This window comes from Cottoperca gobio, chromosome 21 (genome assembly GCF_900634415.1).
Source record: "Cottoperca gobio chromosome 21, fCotGob3.1, whole genome shotgun sequence".
Lineage (NCBI taxonomy): Eukaryota > Metazoa > Chordata > Actinopteri > Perciformes > Bovichtidae > Cottoperca > Cottoperca gobio.
The window spans coordinates 6,558,407-6,575,829 of record NC_041375.1 but is presented as its reverse complement, the minus strand read 5'-3'; the positions used below and the strand labels follow the sequence as shown (position 1 = coordinate 6,575,829).

Genomic DNA, 17,423 nt, shown 5'->3' with positions numbered 1-17,423 from the left:
AATAATATTGAGGTCTCTTTTGATTGCCTGGAGGCAGCGACCCAGAAATAGCGCCTGTGTCGTTTCAAAGCGGAGCAATTATCCAAGGCCAGGCTGGACGAATCGATTCCTGCAGACCTTTTTTAAATGCTCCCGGTCAATTATAAAGGCAGTGCATCCTCCCTTATTGTGCTGCCTATCCTGGGTGTAGCCAGGCACCACCGACTGATAGGACCAGGCCTAGAGCACTCTGCCTTCCTCTGCTCTCTTTCCTTTTTCTTCTTCAGCTATCTTTCTCATTCTGTATGACTCTCTGTTGCCTACTCCACCAGTAAGATATTCCAATTATTACAGGAGCACCCCCCTTTCCTCATAGCATCATACTCCATGTGATCATAACCACAGTAGAAACCAGCTGCTGGAGAGAGAGAGAGAGAGAGAGAGAGAGAGAGAGAGAGAGAGAGAGAGAGAGAGAGAGAGAGAGAGAGAGAGAGAGAGAGAGAGAGAGAGAGAGAGTCGCTTCGACTCTGAACGCACCACACATACAAAGTAAACGAGAGGACGGCTCCGCTCGTGCAGGCTGCTCGTTTCACCCGTGGATACTATCACACAACTGCCGTCGTCTCCAAACCATCTCCGTGGGACACTCTGGTCATCCTTTCAGTTTTACAGTTTTTATCACCTCCTTTTGTATCACCCCCCTTTTTTTTCTTTCTCATCGTTCCTCCCCTCTCCTCATCCTTGAGCATCCTCAGCCTTCTCTGCAACTCGTCTTGCCTTTGCCTGGCTAACTTTTCCACCCGACTCCATCCCACAAAAACCTCCTCCATCGCTCACCAACCCTCGGCAGTTCTCCTCCCCCCACCACCCCAGTCCTCCTCTTATTGCAGCAGCAGCCTCCCCTGGATCGGGCGGAACCCATTTGGTCAGTCTTCACTGGGGCACTGCTAAATGGGGCGCACGGTGTCGCTCGGAAAATGGTCTGCTGTCGGTCTCTAGGCGCCCCGCTGAACCTGCAGGGATTGGAGTTGTCGGTGCGAGTCTGCGTCTCTTTCCCACCTCGCCTGTGCTGTCGGGGAAAGTGAGATATGGGTCTCTCCGTGGCGGCGCAGGCACCGCTCGTGGAGCCCCGGCGGCCGCGCCAGTGGAGCGGGACGGCGGGAGGCTGGCTCCGGATCACCCTCGTCTCGTTTCTCGCCACTTTACCTGTGGAGCAGCTGCGCGCCTTCCCGTCCTCCCTCAGTGACTGCCAGACGCCGACCGGCTGGAACTGCTCCGGTGAGAGTCATATCATGAAGGCAGAGTTGCAGGCTGTTTGTGCCTTATTTTAATGTGCAAGTGAAGCTTATTATAAACCCACAGGACTAAGCAGCGTTAGAGGACCGAATCAAAGTTTAGAAGAGCTATTTAAAACAGCCACTCGTTCTTGTTGTTTTCGCTTTATTTGCGTGTCCTGCAACCATGCCTGGGTTTGGTGTCGGTGCCGTGAAGCATATATAGGCTGCAGTCAGACACTGAGCACCGCAAAACCCTGTGATGAGAGGATGCACCGTTTTGGGTCGCTTGATGTGGATTTAGCCTTGTTGAGTTTGTGTCGGAGCATGACAGCGAGGCAAATCATGTCAGAATGATCACCTGGATCAATGACTTCGATCCGAGACAAAGTGAAAACAGCAGCAGTGTCATTTTAACGGGGAGTATACTGTAGCTAGATTGGGAATCCAGAATGACGCGATGTGCGCCACAATAATAATAATCCCACTGTTAGTTATAGGAGATTGAGTCTACTTTGTGTGGTCGCTGTGAAACTTGATGGTTCTCATCAACTCCGGGCTATTTCACACTGATTACAGCTCTGTTAGAGCATTGGATTAAATTCCCCATAAACTGGAATAAATCGCACCGATAAATCTAGTTTAATTGGCTTTATTTGGCATCCCAGTCGTTCCATCAAGTGTTACTTTAAATAAAAATGTAGTTGTTTTTTTTATAGGCCACCGAGCTGTAAACTTGTTTTCTCTGCTCGTTGCCCAAAACGATAAAAAAAAAAGAAAGAAAAAGGAGCGGACCGGGCTGCAGCGCCTCCTCGCCTCCCTCTGTAAATCAGCCGACTGTGCCGCCATATATTTCCCCTGTCGCCTGTCCAAGTCTGAACCCTTAAAATAGCTCCAAGCCGATTCCACACACACTCACGGGCAGTAGGAGTATTGATATTATAGCTCATAGCAGCCACACGTCAGTATGGACCATGACTGCCGTTTGCAGCCTGAATGCCAGAAGGTTACACTTTTTAATTTAGAGAGGGGGATATTTTCATGATATATTACAAGCATCATAAAAAAGAGCTGGCATGATTAAAATAATATATATAAATATAAAATGTACAGTTTGCCACAAACAAAATTCCATGTCTGAGGATAGGGACCTCATTTGGATATCAAAGTTTTTGAAATGAATTTCATTATGGTAATAGGCTAATTAGTATTAATTAAAACCCAAACAAGACCAAGTGAGAAATATTTTTTTTATCATCATCGTCATTTTAAGCATCTTTGGTGTTTAATTAAATTCTTAAAAAATGAAACTTTAGAGTCTGGTGTTATCACTTTAAAAACACAATTGTAGAGGGTTTTTTTTTTTCAAAGAATAAATAGCAAATGCCAGGAGTTGGAGAGGAATGGATTAGCTCATCTGTTTTTAATGTTACTTTGCGATGGTTCATGGTAATAGTGTCATATGTGTATTCAGATTCTTCATACCACATTGTATTATATTGGAGGTTCCTTTATTGCTGCTACCGTTGGTGGTGATGATTTGCTCGTAATGACCAATAATTGTACACATCCTGTACAAACACACACTTGCCTACCTTCCCACTTCCTGACACACTCTCATATGCATTTCGAGGCTTTTATCCAACACGCCTTGAGGAGGCTTAAGTGCATATATTGAGAACAAAGCATGCACACATACACACACACACACATACACACAGCATCAATTAGAATTAATAGGATAGAACAAGTGACACGTGGTCTATCGTGAAAACCCCTTTCAATAATAATAATAATAATAAAGAAAAAAACGACTGTAATTGCACCGGGCTTAATTATCCACTCCTTCCTGCATATCATGCACTTTAACAACAACACTAATGTGCGACAGTTTTCAGCCCAGAGAGAATGAGGCAGGCTGGAAAACTGTTTGGAGATTAGTTCAGTGTCACCTCAGTGCTAAGACACAGATACTGATGGGCAGTAGTGTCATTAAAATGGGAATGGGGCTACCAGTTTGAGCAGTGCTGCCTTTGAACCACTGCTGAATGAGGATTCTGCTCCGTGGAATAAAACAGAGGGGGGAAACTTGGTTTGACAAAGATTGTCATTCTGTTTGGTTTGCATCTGTGGATGGCCATGAACAACTGCCATTGAAGGCTTCACTGAGGCAGAACAGAGCAGATGATCTTGACACTAAGTTAATCTTTGTTCTATTGTGAGCGCAGGGATAGACTTGGTTTTGAGATGTCTGAGGTGAACTCAGTGTGTCATTGGGATCCATGTAATGTAGGCAGGATGAGTAAAAAACACTTACTATCTGAGTCATGAGTTAGTGAAACTGTAACAAATAAGAGCAATTGTTCCCACTTTTTAAAATGTGTTTCTTTGCGTTATGTTTGGATATGTGAGCCTGTAATCTACACATATGAAGTGCCTAAGTAAAACTTCACAAGTCTTTAAAAGGATCACTGAACTGTGGAACATTTCTGCCACCAGCCACCGTGTTATACATAGAGTGACATTATAGAAAATAAAGTGTGAGTTTTTTCACTGAACACATTGTTGAAACGTCACAGGAATAATAATGAAATTAATGATGGCTAAATTCCATTTAGCTATTTCGGTTTCAGGGTATTGTGCATGCTGGCTCAATGTGACACTGTCATGGCTTACTGGGATACTATTGATTGCTAGAATGGAGCCATCAGTCATGTTATCAGTAACACCTGTGCTTTTTTGTCATGAATTAACCAGTAAAATATGCTAATTCTTAAGATTTACAAATAAAATTATAATACAAAAAAATACTTAACGCTTGGGGGGAAACATGTTTCATTCATTCTGTTAAATATGGTACATTGCCTACAGCAGCTTTAAACCTGCATTGACTTGTTTTTTAGACACTTGAGGGCAGCAGAAACACGCTGTACACTTTTATTACACCTGGCAAAGCTCAATATTCACTTTCCATTTAGCTCTGCTTTGGTCTGGACCTATTCCTAAGGGAGACATTTGTCTCTTAAGCTGCTAAGTGCACCACTATTTTCACACAACTCGGGGTGACCCAGAATAGTTGACTATTTGATCTAAGGAGCCTGATTCTACTGGCAATCTCACAGTTGATTCGTCGCAGTGGCAGAAAAATGTGGTTATGAAACAAAAGGTCATTTCATTTGGGTTATAAGGGGGTGCCGAATGTCTGATATATAGCCTATTTTGGTATAGGCTATGTATGTATGGGTATGGTGTTCTGTCTGTCGATTTCCACTACAACAGACAGCGCCATACCTACACACGCACACACACACAACAAACACCATCAATCAATAAGCAAAAAACAAAATAAAAAAACACATAAACAGGATTCGACAATCAGTCGACAATAGGCAAGACTTGACCAATCAGATTCGACATTGTCAATGCTTAGTCAGGAAAAACCCCACTAGTTAGTTGCCAAATGTGTCCTTTCGTTCATCCAAGCTTTATTGCTGAAAACAGCAGTCTGCTGCCGCTGGAAACAATTCTGATGAGATCGGTGAGACTGAACCAAAACAGTAAAATTGTGGGCCGTAAAACCCAAACATTATGCTGAAAGACGCTAAAATACAGCTGAGGGGAACGGCAGTGTCAGGTGATCATTCTCGCTGGGTTTAGGACTATGAGCGAGACCCACATACTTGATATCAGAAATATTGATTACAGCTTTAAGGCTTTTTAAAACAAACCAGCCAAATGTTAATAAATCAGCAATGTGGTGGTTGAGATTGTCTTGTTACGATGCTAATTTACCTACATGGAAAAGCTGGTGCTCCATTAATTAAGTTTCTATGCATGTAAATCCAAATGGATAGCCAACTCTTTTCAAACACATTGGACAGGTTGTTATATATATCTGCCACAGTTGACTGTGTATTCAGCATTTTGTGTAATCATCACAGTCAAACCATTGGTGGCATTTTGCCTGTAATTTTTTTTGGCTTGTATGCCTATTACTTTAGATAATTGAGCGGAGTCTGTGTTATCTTTAATAGGTGCACTTGCAGACTTTGGCCAAAAATCAGTTAATGTCTTTGTGCCATTTTATTCATCCATATCAAAAACAAGTTGAAGCTGAGAATGTTAATATTCATCTCTTGCTGAAGGCCTCCCTAAGTAACAGTTTCAGTCAGTGCAGTTTTATTAGAATTAGAATAGTTTTTCACAGATTGCAGTACTATAGGTCTGTCTACCAACTATTTATCTACCCTATTATATACCTTACATTTCATGTGGGAGAATTTCTGAGCAGGGGCCACAATCCCTTCTTCCCTGAACCCCCTTTGCTATTGTTCACTCTGAAAGGCCATGTGACGCTTTGATAGTTGAAGTGACAGGGATGAGTGCAGAATATGCAAAGCCGCCTGTAAATCCCATCAAGTGGAGTGAATTATCAGTAGTCCGAAGATAATTGGCCATCTGCTTTCAATATATGTCAACACAGAGGTCAAAAGTGCTTCTCTTGCATGGAGGTTCACACCTCCGAGATAAAACAGCAGCAGACAACTGTACATAAGACATGTAGGGAGGTCGAATCAAAAAAGTTACTAATTGGCAACTGACTGCGTGGAATGAGTTGTTTAGCTGAACATGCTTTATTTTCAGACTTGCTGTAATTAAAGTATCCGTTCTGTTTATACTTTGAGTGGTTCGAGTGGTTCGAGTTATTGTGCCTTATAATAAGATAATGATGGCTGAACTATAACTCTCCCCATTTGAAAACCTGTTGCAAAGTTATAGAGAAAAGGGCGCCCGGCATGAGAGAGGTCAAGAAAGGATGTCTCACCGCTGTGGTTGTTCAGCCTTCATTATTAATTTAGTCTACTTAATTATTGATCAGAACAATGCTTAAACCAGGGGGGAAGGACTCCTGGTCTTCTTAGTGTTGTGAAATTCCAGGTAGGTAGGAGGAGATGCATTTGGCTGACAAGCTCTCTCTTTTAGACAAGTAAGTGCTTCGCTTGCCATCTTAATCGTTAGCATATAAACATTACCTTTTCAATATTTGATGTTTGCCAGCTTGTTTTTGTTAATTATTCAGCCCACTGTAATCTCCTCCTGGAACGGCAGGGCAGGATCAGGAAGGAAGTGTACGTTTTCCAGGTCTCTGATACAGTGCAACTTGGGCTGTGCACAGAACCTGTATCAACCAGCAAGCATTAACATTTTGTGGAAGATGATATGAGAGAGGGATTTTTCATTCTAATCTGTGTGCTCGTAGTAAAAAATGTGCCTGGATTTCATATTAAATGGTATAATACCAAGACTTATTTACACATGTGATCACTGTTGCACAGGAATATTTGCTGTTAACATGTTAGAATCGTCCTCCCTACAATGACTTTGTGTAACGTTGACGATGTATGAGTTCAAGCGATCCATTTCTTGTGTCTATTTAATGTTAAAAACATACTATTACTTCTAGTAGTATAACTGAATCTTTTTTGCTGATTGCAGGAAAAGGATACATATTTTAGTAGCCATGACAGCAGGAATTCAGAGAAAAAGAAAACATGTTTTATCTTAGAAAATTACTGTGTTTGTTCAAGCTGCACAAATTCCAGACTGTCAGGGCCACAGTTTTCCTAACAGGAAAATAAATGGTTCTAGCTTTGTGCCCAGTGCTACATCTGAAACATCAATTTTTTTCTCTCTGTCCCTTGCGGTACACACCATAAAAGGTGTGTGAAATTTTATCAGTGTGAGACCATGGATGTGTAAAGAGAACTGGATCCAGGAACAGCGCCAGGCTTTGAAGCCAATTTGACATAGTGGCCAAACCATGGAATATGAACTTCCGAGTCCGTCACATGTTGCCATTCAAACCATAAGACTTTTTCTCATGGACTTACATTGGGGAAAGAGACATCTGTTAATCAACATATTTTCTTTTTTTTTAGGTACATCAACTTTCCAATACGAACACTGAAATAGCTCTTATTTAAGGCATTATGTCCTAAACTAAAGGTTTTAAACTACTAGCCGAATCCAACGTTATGCACCATAATGAACTGCTGTGAGCCGAGACCTAGCAGTTAAAGGAAATGCTGGTGTGCTTGCTCTTTTGGCCCATAGAAGCTGAAGATCGGGTAATTTCATGCCCAGCAGTCAAACATTTTTTGCTTCATGCGATACTGAGCAACTTTCATAGGAATGAACAGGGCCCTGCTTTCAACACTGTATCCAGTTATCTTATACATCCTTTGGTGAGACGCAATTTACTGTAGGCTACCTAGCTAGCTGATTCTTGCACATTTATACATCTTGTATGTCAAGTCAAGTCAGAGTTTATTACAGCCCAGTATTAAAAAAATATGCCTTAACAGGCTATACATATAATAAAAACAAACAGCACAATACATAGGCTACAGTAAAAACAGTACCAGCATGAACAAAATGTAAGAAAACAGAAGAGTAAGTTGGATCATAGTTTAGTGTTTTTAGGTCAGACTAAGAGAGGTAGTATGTCACTACTCTTACTGGTATTTGTAATAATATTACTAGTATCACTACTAGTTTTAGAACTATCTGAAATGTGATAGCAGACTTTACAACATTGTGAAGTAAAATGTCACACCATTAGGTCTTTAGCTAACGTGGTGTATCGTTAGCTAACACACTGTACCGTTAGCTCACGACGATCACTTACCAAGACACCTGCCCAGTTCTCCACTGGTTCTCCTCACACTACACTTTAACCCTGTCCCTTATACAACTGTGGTCTGTCCTTCTGGATACATATTTTCAACCTCGTCAGTGTGAAAACTAGCATTAGAATTCAGATTTCTTCGTTCAACTTGATCTAGCTTAGCCAGTTTCTATGTTTTGGGTAGAAAATACTTCGCAAAAATGTCACTGAAGTTTACGGAGATAGATTTGTTTGAAAATCCAGTTCCTACATTACTTTCTCACATATGAATGTACTAGGGATGCCAACTAAAATGCAGCTCTTAAATCCCCTGATTTCAAATCAGGGTTTAGTATTCAATAATTATGAGAGTGCTACAGAGTTTCACATCTTATTAAAAGATAAAATAAAGATTTATTGACTTACCAAGATATCTTTGATCCAGTACTTCCAAAACTTGTTTCCATCAAAAAGACGTAGCTCCCAGATACTGACAGTTGGTTGATTTATATCCGTGGGTGATTATATTTCTGCACATTGGAAATGCTCATCTTTAAAGATAACACTTATCATAAGGATGTTGTTTAGTCATTATATAAAGTGTTGGAGATCAAAGCCCAAGTGTTTGATGGAAAGAGTTTTGCAACACTTACTGTCACTTTTCTGATTTCTTTTCTTTTATTACACAGGCACTTTACTTTTTTCTGCTTTTCTTTAGACAGGCTCCCTGTAGTCATAACTGAGTTTCAGTTTAGAAATGGATCCGTGGTGTTGGAGAACAATAATAGTAAATGCTTTACTTTGTTAAATGGTGCGGATTTGGATGTTACACTCTCTAAAAACTCCATGGGTGTGCAGCGCTGTCAGGGTTAGTATCTTTACCCGCTCAACTAGGAAAAGTATTTGCTTTTAGAGAAGAAGCTCAAGTGGTAGATGTGGACATTTGAAAAGGAGCTATTGAATAAAAAACCCACATGTTTACATTTAAACTACGCTTTGAGCTGTTTTTTATAAACACAATAAGTTTCTCTCAGGTAAATCTCCCTGACAGCCCTTATTGTAATACATAACTTATGTTCCTGTTTTAATGGCTTAAACAAATCTTGCTTTGGTGATGTTGATGTTTTCCAAACGTATGCACTCGGATTGCAGAATTTAAAACGGCTGCCACTTAAGAGAATCTGAAAAGGGATTGTAACAATGGCCACATTTGTTTTATGGGTAAAAAACAACATCCCATGGGATGATTAAAACCAACTTGCATGTCTAAGTTTCTGTGTGTCATTTACTTCTGTGACAGTAGCAACATTTTTATAGAATATTGCGTTCCCTAAGCCCTTAACTGACAAGTATGAGAAATTGCTCCTCAGGTTGTACTGTAAATCTATATTCGTACTCGCTTTAAGGCAATCATTGTCATATAAATAATTGAGATTTGTGCTGTATTTTCTTAAAAGCCAAAACCCTGTTGGCCCTGATGTTTCTGAGAGGTGATCATATGGGACATTTATTCTATTATGTGTTATACTTGTTTCATTCAGAGGCTTGACAACCATAACAAGAGCTGATGCGTCCTTGTAAACATTTCACATAAACAATGTTTTTGTTATTCTAGTGTCGACAAAGTGTCTTTTATTTTATCAATCATTCTTGATTGCACTGTTGCTCATATGACTCCATGTGTAATGAATTCCTCAAAGTTGTTGTTTACAAGTGATACAGTTCTTCTTGCTTACTGGCTCCTGAAGATGTCCAAGCTGCACATTTGTGTCTGGGTAACCGGCCTGTCCAGGTCAAAATGGGCAGGTTTGAGACGGTCCACCGAAACCTTGTTTTTTTTTGGTTTTCCATAGTCTGCTGTCCAGGAAACCTTGAAAAACGACTCAAATATCAAACTATCAAATTAGTAGCGTGGAGTGATTTTACAAAAACAAACATATCCCATTTTACAAAGAGTCGACCAGCTGGTGTGAAACAGATCTGATATTTTCCAACCATTTATATACACCTAGCCAGTAGTATGATCGTCTTTTATAACAATGCCTCTCCCAAGTGTATACCACCATGCCAGTTGCCTTGCTGCCAATTTTTTTGTGGCTTTCCAGATTGCCTCGTATGGCCCTCTTTGGGCTGAGGGCTTTGTTCCATTCATGCACTCCAAGCGTCAAGACCTCTCATGTCATTGTTCTTGGCTCGATTATTGTATATTTGCACAGAGAGCTTGCACTTTATGGTCATTCAGGACCCTGGCAAATAGCAGGTTCGTTTTAACATTGGGCCTCTCGTCCATGGGGTATTATTGCCTGATAGGTTGTTCCATGCCAAGGAGGGTTTTTGGAAGTGGAAAGGGGCATCGGTTACTACAGTTAGGTTACAGAAGGTGCTGAGTCTAAGTGTCCATTATAATAAGACTATCTATGAATAGAAAATAGCATTATAAAATATCTGTCTCGTAATGTTGATGGTAAAGAGCCCAAAGCTGAGGACATTAACATTTCTTGTCTTTTTTTTGTGATCAAATCAGCCTGTTTTCTACCAGGGTGATAGGGTTCACTTTTAGTTTCATAAAACTTTTTATTTGAGTACAGAGTTTTTGTATCAAAAGCACCTGGAACACTCCTGGGGATTACAACTATAAAGGTGATTTCAAAGTGGAATCACTCATACAATAAAACTACATTTATTTTTAAGGTGTTTTTAATTGTTTTGTTGCTATGGTGGCCACAACTATCTGAATGATGTTTCAACCTTGGCCAAGTATGACTGAAACATACAGTAGAGCTTCATGTCGGGGTCCTGGGTAGTAAGAGCCTATATTGTCAGAAGAACTGCTGCAGAGGTGTCCTTGAGCCTGACAGTGACATCTTACCTGCTCCAGGAGAGCTTTAAAGCTGAAATGACATGTGTGCTCTCTGTAGAGGACATCATGCCAAAAGAAAGAATCTGTACAAGATCAATTTAACACTTAATTAGGAGATTTTTGTTCATACTGCAGTTGCTGACATTTTATTATATTACTTTTAAGAGATAGTTGCATCTCAATATGTCAATTCATATTCACTTGATATGAGTGGAAAAGGTAAAATACTTTGAATGTGTAGCTTTAAACAATTTTCCATCAGGCTGCAAAGCATGAACTGAGACAAATAAATGCACAAACTGCACATTGTTCATCTTTGAACATCAAAGATAAGTATCTTTGTTCATCGTCTGCTTGAAATTCAAATTACACCACACATTCTGGACTTCAGGCTCTTCTTTAGTTACAATATTTGTCATATTTAATACTTAATTAAACGTTATAAATGTTTAAAAGCACCAATCCCAAACGCTGCTGCGAAGCCACAATTGAAGTATAACTTTATCTCAGGTTTCACTTAATTACCTTACCCAGCAGGCACAATAACATATAAGGTGTTGCATCGATATCCAGTCATCGTATCAGTTTCCACAGTTCTCTGTGTTCTTTGGCTGCAGTGGGAGGAGAATAGAAAGTGTTGCACACTCTGAATCCATATGCATTTTTCTGTTATTCAGATGATGTTTCGGCCCTCAGGCCTTCTTCAGAATCAACAACCATAGTAAGACATAGGCTGATAAAAGTCTGATAGCTACATATCTTATATTTCTAACACATTCACAAAGAGTTTTGGCAAGGATCCTTAAAATGTGATGCAAAACTTTACTTAAAATCAAATGTTATAAATGCTAAACAAAGATGCTTAACATAAGAGAAAATAATGGATAACTCCATACAACAAAGCAGCCTCTCACTCATGAATGTCATTTTGTTTTGCATATCTGTGATAAGCTTATATAACTGGTATATCAGTCAGGCTCTAGTGTCTTTTAAAGCTGATGTAGCAGATTGTATAGATGCATAATGCATAATAATAACTTTTACACTAAGCCCTCCAAAAACATAAGCAATATAAACAAACTGAGAATCAGAAAAAAGAGTCTTATTTTAATGCACAACGTCCCAAAATAGATCAGACCCCTTTGTGTTTTAATCAGGCAATTAGTAATTCATAATCACAATACCGCAGAGAATGTTTTTTCGCTCATAAAATCCCCCCCTTACCAACTGGAGTCATAAGATTTGATAAAAAGTAATGCTACTGGAAATGTTTTGTCGGCTGTGCCAATATCTTTAGGATCATATCATAATGTACATAATCTACTTTAAACCTGGAATACAGCCTTTGCTTCTTTTACCTTGAAATGATGAGATTAAACTGCAGGCTAAATAGGCCCTACAAGGATGAATCATAAAATGTCCAGTTCTATGTCAGCTGGAATTCGATCGAATTTAGGACGTACTTTAAAATGCAAACGCCTGCATGTACATGGGATTGTTTTTTTGTAAACAATCAGTTCAGGTAGACTAACAGCCCCGGGCTTAGTCTAGTCTCATGCCCATGTGACTCTTTGATTTGATTCAGGATGCTTTGTTGGAGTCATTTGAGATCCCTAACACAGCCTGAATCGGATCATATCCCAGGTTTGCCTCTCCAGGACAACGCCCGGCAGTCAACCTTGTTGTACACAAACATATATCACAGGACAATCCTGAATAAACGAGTAGAGAAACATGACCAATGCAGATGCTGCCATACAGGGGCAACACTGTGTGAATCATATGGGATATTGTGGACCGATGTATTAAACAGCGCTAGTCCAGCACCATCATCAGAACACCAAATGAAATAACTTTTGTTCATCCCTCCAGAGTCCAGAGACTAGTGTTTTTTTAAATGTATTTCATCATTTTGGCAGCTAAGGACATGCATGTGTACTATCATTGTCTTTTTAAAGTGCACAGTATGTGATCAAAGAGTGCATCGTGCTGTGGGAGCCATGACTAATGGTGGACACTCATTATGGGCGACCCGGGATATGGCTGAGGTTAGAGTTGCTTGAGGGCTGAACAGAGAAACACTTTGTCACTGATGTCTCTTGTTGGCTTTGGTCCTCCAGGTTTTGATGACCGGGACACCGACCTGTTCTTGTGCGACACCAACACATGCAAGTTCGATGGAGAATGTCTAAGAATTGGGAACATGGTGACATGCATTTGCGACTTCAAGGTAAGACCTGGTTCTGTTATTGTTTTACTGTTTATTTTTCCTTTGGAGGTGTATTTGGTATTAATTCACAGTTCTTTAAACCCTTCTCCGAAGAGAGATTGTCCAATTATTGCTTAGCAACTGTAACAAGTAACGGCCAACCTGTCAAGCTTTGGATTTCTCTACATGTTGAAGCATTATGCATGAAGCTGTAGTAAGAACACTACTCTGCATTTAGGTGAGAGTTGTGGTGTCTCTTGAATCAAAAACACAAGCAAAAGTGTAAGGAATGGATTAAACAGGGTTTTTATCTGCTCTAACATAAGATGCAATCGTTTGCATGACTAACTAGCTTACTAACTACAGTATCAACTCAGTGTTACTTCCAAGGCCATTTCATTCATAGCTATATTAGTTTGTGGGGTTACAGAGGAAGAAAAAAAAGACTTGTTCATGATTAGTATGTCCACTGGGTAGTATTTCTCCACTGTCTGGAGATTAACATTAGTAGCTTTGTGTTACATTTTATTGGATTTGGGGATGTTTACACTCTAGACAACTTTACCAGAAGTAGTGTTAGATTTGTCAAACACAGCTGTTATTAAATACCCTCTATCTTGTTATGTTGGATTATGAAAACATATTGTATGAAAATACCAAGTGAAGCCAATGTTCCTTAAAGTCCCTTAAACTTAAGCATTATCTCTAATGGCCAACAGAGGGCGACACCTCTGGTTGCAAAAGTAAACAGATTGTTTAGAAGTCTACAAGAAAAAGACCCTACTGCTCACTTGATTTTACCTCAGTAAGCATTTTCCCCACTCAATTGCTAGTTTCAAGTCTTCTTCAATACAGCATGATGTTAATTTAGTTTATTATTGTCCCATTTAGAGTAAAATAGACGATAAAGCAGGTTGTACTTTAGGGCGGGGCTACCTTCTGGTTTGGGTGTTTAACCTTGAATTTTAACCCTTTCATAGTGTTTTCATTTCATGAAAGTTAATTATATCATTTTGGATGCCTAAATGCAAAACTTGAGGTTTCAAAACAGTTGTACACATGACCCTTGAGTCTATGGACCAACAACCAATCCAGTGAGCTAACTTTAGCTTAATTTGGTAGCTAGCTACAGCTGATAAAATATGCCAGTGACATACAGTATGTGATTTCAGCCGAAAAAATTCACGGTCTCTGGTTTGAAATGCAAAGCCTATTTTTTGTTTCAAAAGTTGTAAGTTGTAAGGCTTAGTCAACGATCAATCAAGTGTTGTGTGTTGATTTAGTATTTTGTCATTCAAGATTTTGCCAAGAAGATTAATGATCTTTCTCATAGTCTAAAGGAGTACAGTTTAGCAAAATATACAGCAGACATAAGTGTATGGTTGCATAGTACATCAACAACAGAGAAGTGGCATGAAAGATAACTTAGCTTAGATACGCATGTCCTAGACATTTTATTAAGAACACTATGTGCTCTATCTACTTGAACTGTAAAATAATTCAGATGTCAAGTGTTCACATAGTGTGTTTTTTAAGGTGCTCTTAAAGAAGAGTATATTGAGTTGAAAGCTAATATATAATCAAAGTGAAAGAATATTTTAAAGAGTTACACATATATTTATTTATATATATATATATATATATATATATATATAGTCAACATGGATCGAAGTCCATTGTCTTGATTGGGCAATATTAGCCTCTAGGGGTGGTGGTTTATGGCTCCCTGTGAAACCCCATGTCACTATGCTGGACCGTTGTAGGCTCTCCACATTCATAAACAAGACTGTCACTGATGAGACCTGAAGACTGAAAGGCCCTCGTTGATGGCATAAATCTGGGAAATTATGCCGTTCTTGATAATAACTCATACTTAAATTTACGGCCACACCGATAATAAAAAAGGAGCAAACCAGTCAACCAAGTATTGATTTTGCTATAACGTTTGCCAGCTTTGCAGACTATTATCTTATGCAGAGCCCTACACAAATGAAGCCGCTGAGATCTGAAGACGTAGCATGTGTTCTCATCCGTCGCCTTTATCAGCACGTCATCAGCGCAGCCAGGCACTAGGCAGGCTGACACTCGATTGGTCACCAGCTTTTATCTCAATTTTGTACTTCCCTGGGAGCAAACGTTAACAGAGGCCTGTAGATAAATGACATCACAGCTCCATTCCTCTTCAGGAGATCTCACACTGATACTGCTGTCACTGTGCACTGAGGCGCTCTCTATGCTCTCAGAAAAGAGCAGGTCATACCACAATTTCTGGCTTAATACCGCGGGTCTGAGGTCAACTCATGTATGCATCTTCTGTTTGTTTTTGCCGAGGGTTCCTGATGCCAGAGTCTTTGTATCATCAGTCAATGTAAACATGACCTTCCTAGCCTAGCAATTGTTGGCGTGCTCCAAAATAATCACTCACTCTCAATCAGTGTCAAATAAATAGTTCCAACATTTGTCTCCTGTCGGCAGTTCATTCAGGACTGTGAGAGGAGACATGAAAGTTCTATAAATTCTCATCTTGGATAGATTTTCTTTGTTCTAACAGAATCTATGGATGCGTGCGTTCACACTCTCACACACACACACACACACACACACACACACACACACACACACACACACACACACACACACACACAAACACAGAAGGAAGAGACATGCAAGGGGCTCTGTGAAGAGGAAGTGAGTTTGATGTGGTGGAATCAATGGACACTATTCATTGCCAAGATGCATTAGATTCGTCTCACACTGGCTCTTGAAAGAGCCAAGACTTTCACTCACTAACCGGAGTCAAACTGCTACAAAGCAACATAATCTCTTGTACCTGAAAATGAGTTGCTTTTTTGTCAACTAACACCATAGCCTGACTAATCATAACAGTTCTTCGTAATTCATCTCACAAAAGCTGCTGGGAAAAGCTGTTGTTGCCAGTTTGGTTTTGTTAATGTCAGGTCACAGAGTTGATTCCCAAAAGAGTCGTCCATTCTAAAAATATGTGCGCTCTTGGCGCTGTGAAACACTTCAACTAAAACTGTCCACCAAAGGGTAAATGGCACATTTCATTGCTTTCTGTAATGGTGCTTTGTAATATATTCCTGGGGTTGGGGAGTCACTGGAATTGATTCTCATAACAAACACTGTATGCAGCTCTGCTGTCCATTGTACAGTGTTTTGGTACAGAAGACCTTTGCTTAGCATTCTAGATGAATGCTAGTTTAAATACAGGAATCACAGGAAAGTGATTATGCTCTCAATTTATCGTACGATATATGAACATGACCTTGACATGATCAGGAGTTTAATAATCCATAGATCTTGAAGCTGTGAAATAGGACCTAAATGTTTAATAAAACTGTAAATATTTACTTAAACATCATCTTTTTAAAACTAGTATTTATTTTAAATTTTTAATTAAAAGCTAAAATAAATTCCTGTGACCCTAGTTGCCCCTAAGTTATCAATTATTGTTAATTAAACCTTGAATTAATGTGACATTCTGCCAACAGTAAGTTAAAATGGCCAACGATTCATGAAAATAGAAAAAAGTATTTTTTGGCAAAAGACCCAAGCAAAGCATCCAGTAAAATGTGTGCCAGCACATCTTTTGAAAGTTTAATTGGCAGAAAAGAGTCTTGATGTAGAAATGTTTTGAAAGGCGTTCAAGTCATAAAGGACAGGGAGTTGGACAACTCTGTGTGCAGTTCTGGAATAGATGCAGCAGGTTTGTTTACAAATTACTTGTTACATTGCAGCAGATTGTGAGTGGAATATTTATCCAAGGTTTAGGGAGACTCCTGTGGAAGAATTTGCAGATGAATGGGAGACATATGTGAACACAGCAGATTTAATATGATGGGTCATGCAAGTCAGGATTATTTACAGCTCAGTGCTGCTGACTATAGGCCAAGAAGTACTTCCAGTTTCCCAGATAGGATGGATTTAGTACATGTGTCAATAAAATAAGTTCATGAAAGTTCACTGCAAATAATTGTTCTATGGTTGGCAGCAGTAACTCCACACCACCTGAGTCGTCCTGATATAGTACGTCTGAATAATGTCTGCGTGAGGTTTGGTTCACTGTCAGGACAAAAGGGTTATGGCACTCGAGACAAAGCCTGCAGCCTAGTAGGATATCTTTGGGTTTGACCCCATAGTGGGGTTGTGTTGTTTTTGAATGTTTTGCAGATTAAACAAGACAAACAAACCCGATTGTCTGTAGTGATTCACTGGCTCATGGTGGTGTTGTTTGATTTCCCGGCCCTGTTTCTGGCTACAGGCTCTTCGCAGTAGAGGACGTCCAGCTTGTTTGTTAGGATTTCTTCCGGGACAGTTCAGTGCAAAACAGCATATTGAATTATAATAGTGATTGTCATTTGGGCCAAACGATATTGAAATGTTAGTTTTTTTTATATACCAATTGTAATTGTG

At 39.7% G+C, this 17,423-nt stretch overlaps 1 protein-coding gene across 4 annotated transcripts in view; it reads left to right on the top strand.

Moving 5' to 3' along the window:
* Positions 1 to 539: 539 nt before the first annotated feature.
* tmeff2a (transmembrane protein with EGF-like and two follistatin-like domains 2a) overlaps positions 540 to 17,423 on the top strand; it is a 97,651-nt gene continuing 80,767 nt past the window's right edge. For all 4 annotated transcript variants that reach the window (XM_029459632.1, XM_029459631.1, XM_029459630.1 and 1 more), the window contains exons 1-2: positions 540 to 1,257; positions 12,901 to 13,010. In XM_029459632.1, the coding sequence (XP_029315492.1) occupies positions 1,068 to 1,257; positions 12,901 to 13,010 (300 nt within the window). In that variant the 5' untranslated portion in view covers positions 540 to 1,067. The remainder of the gene's footprint in view (positions 1,258 to 12,900; positions 13,011 to 17,423) is intronic.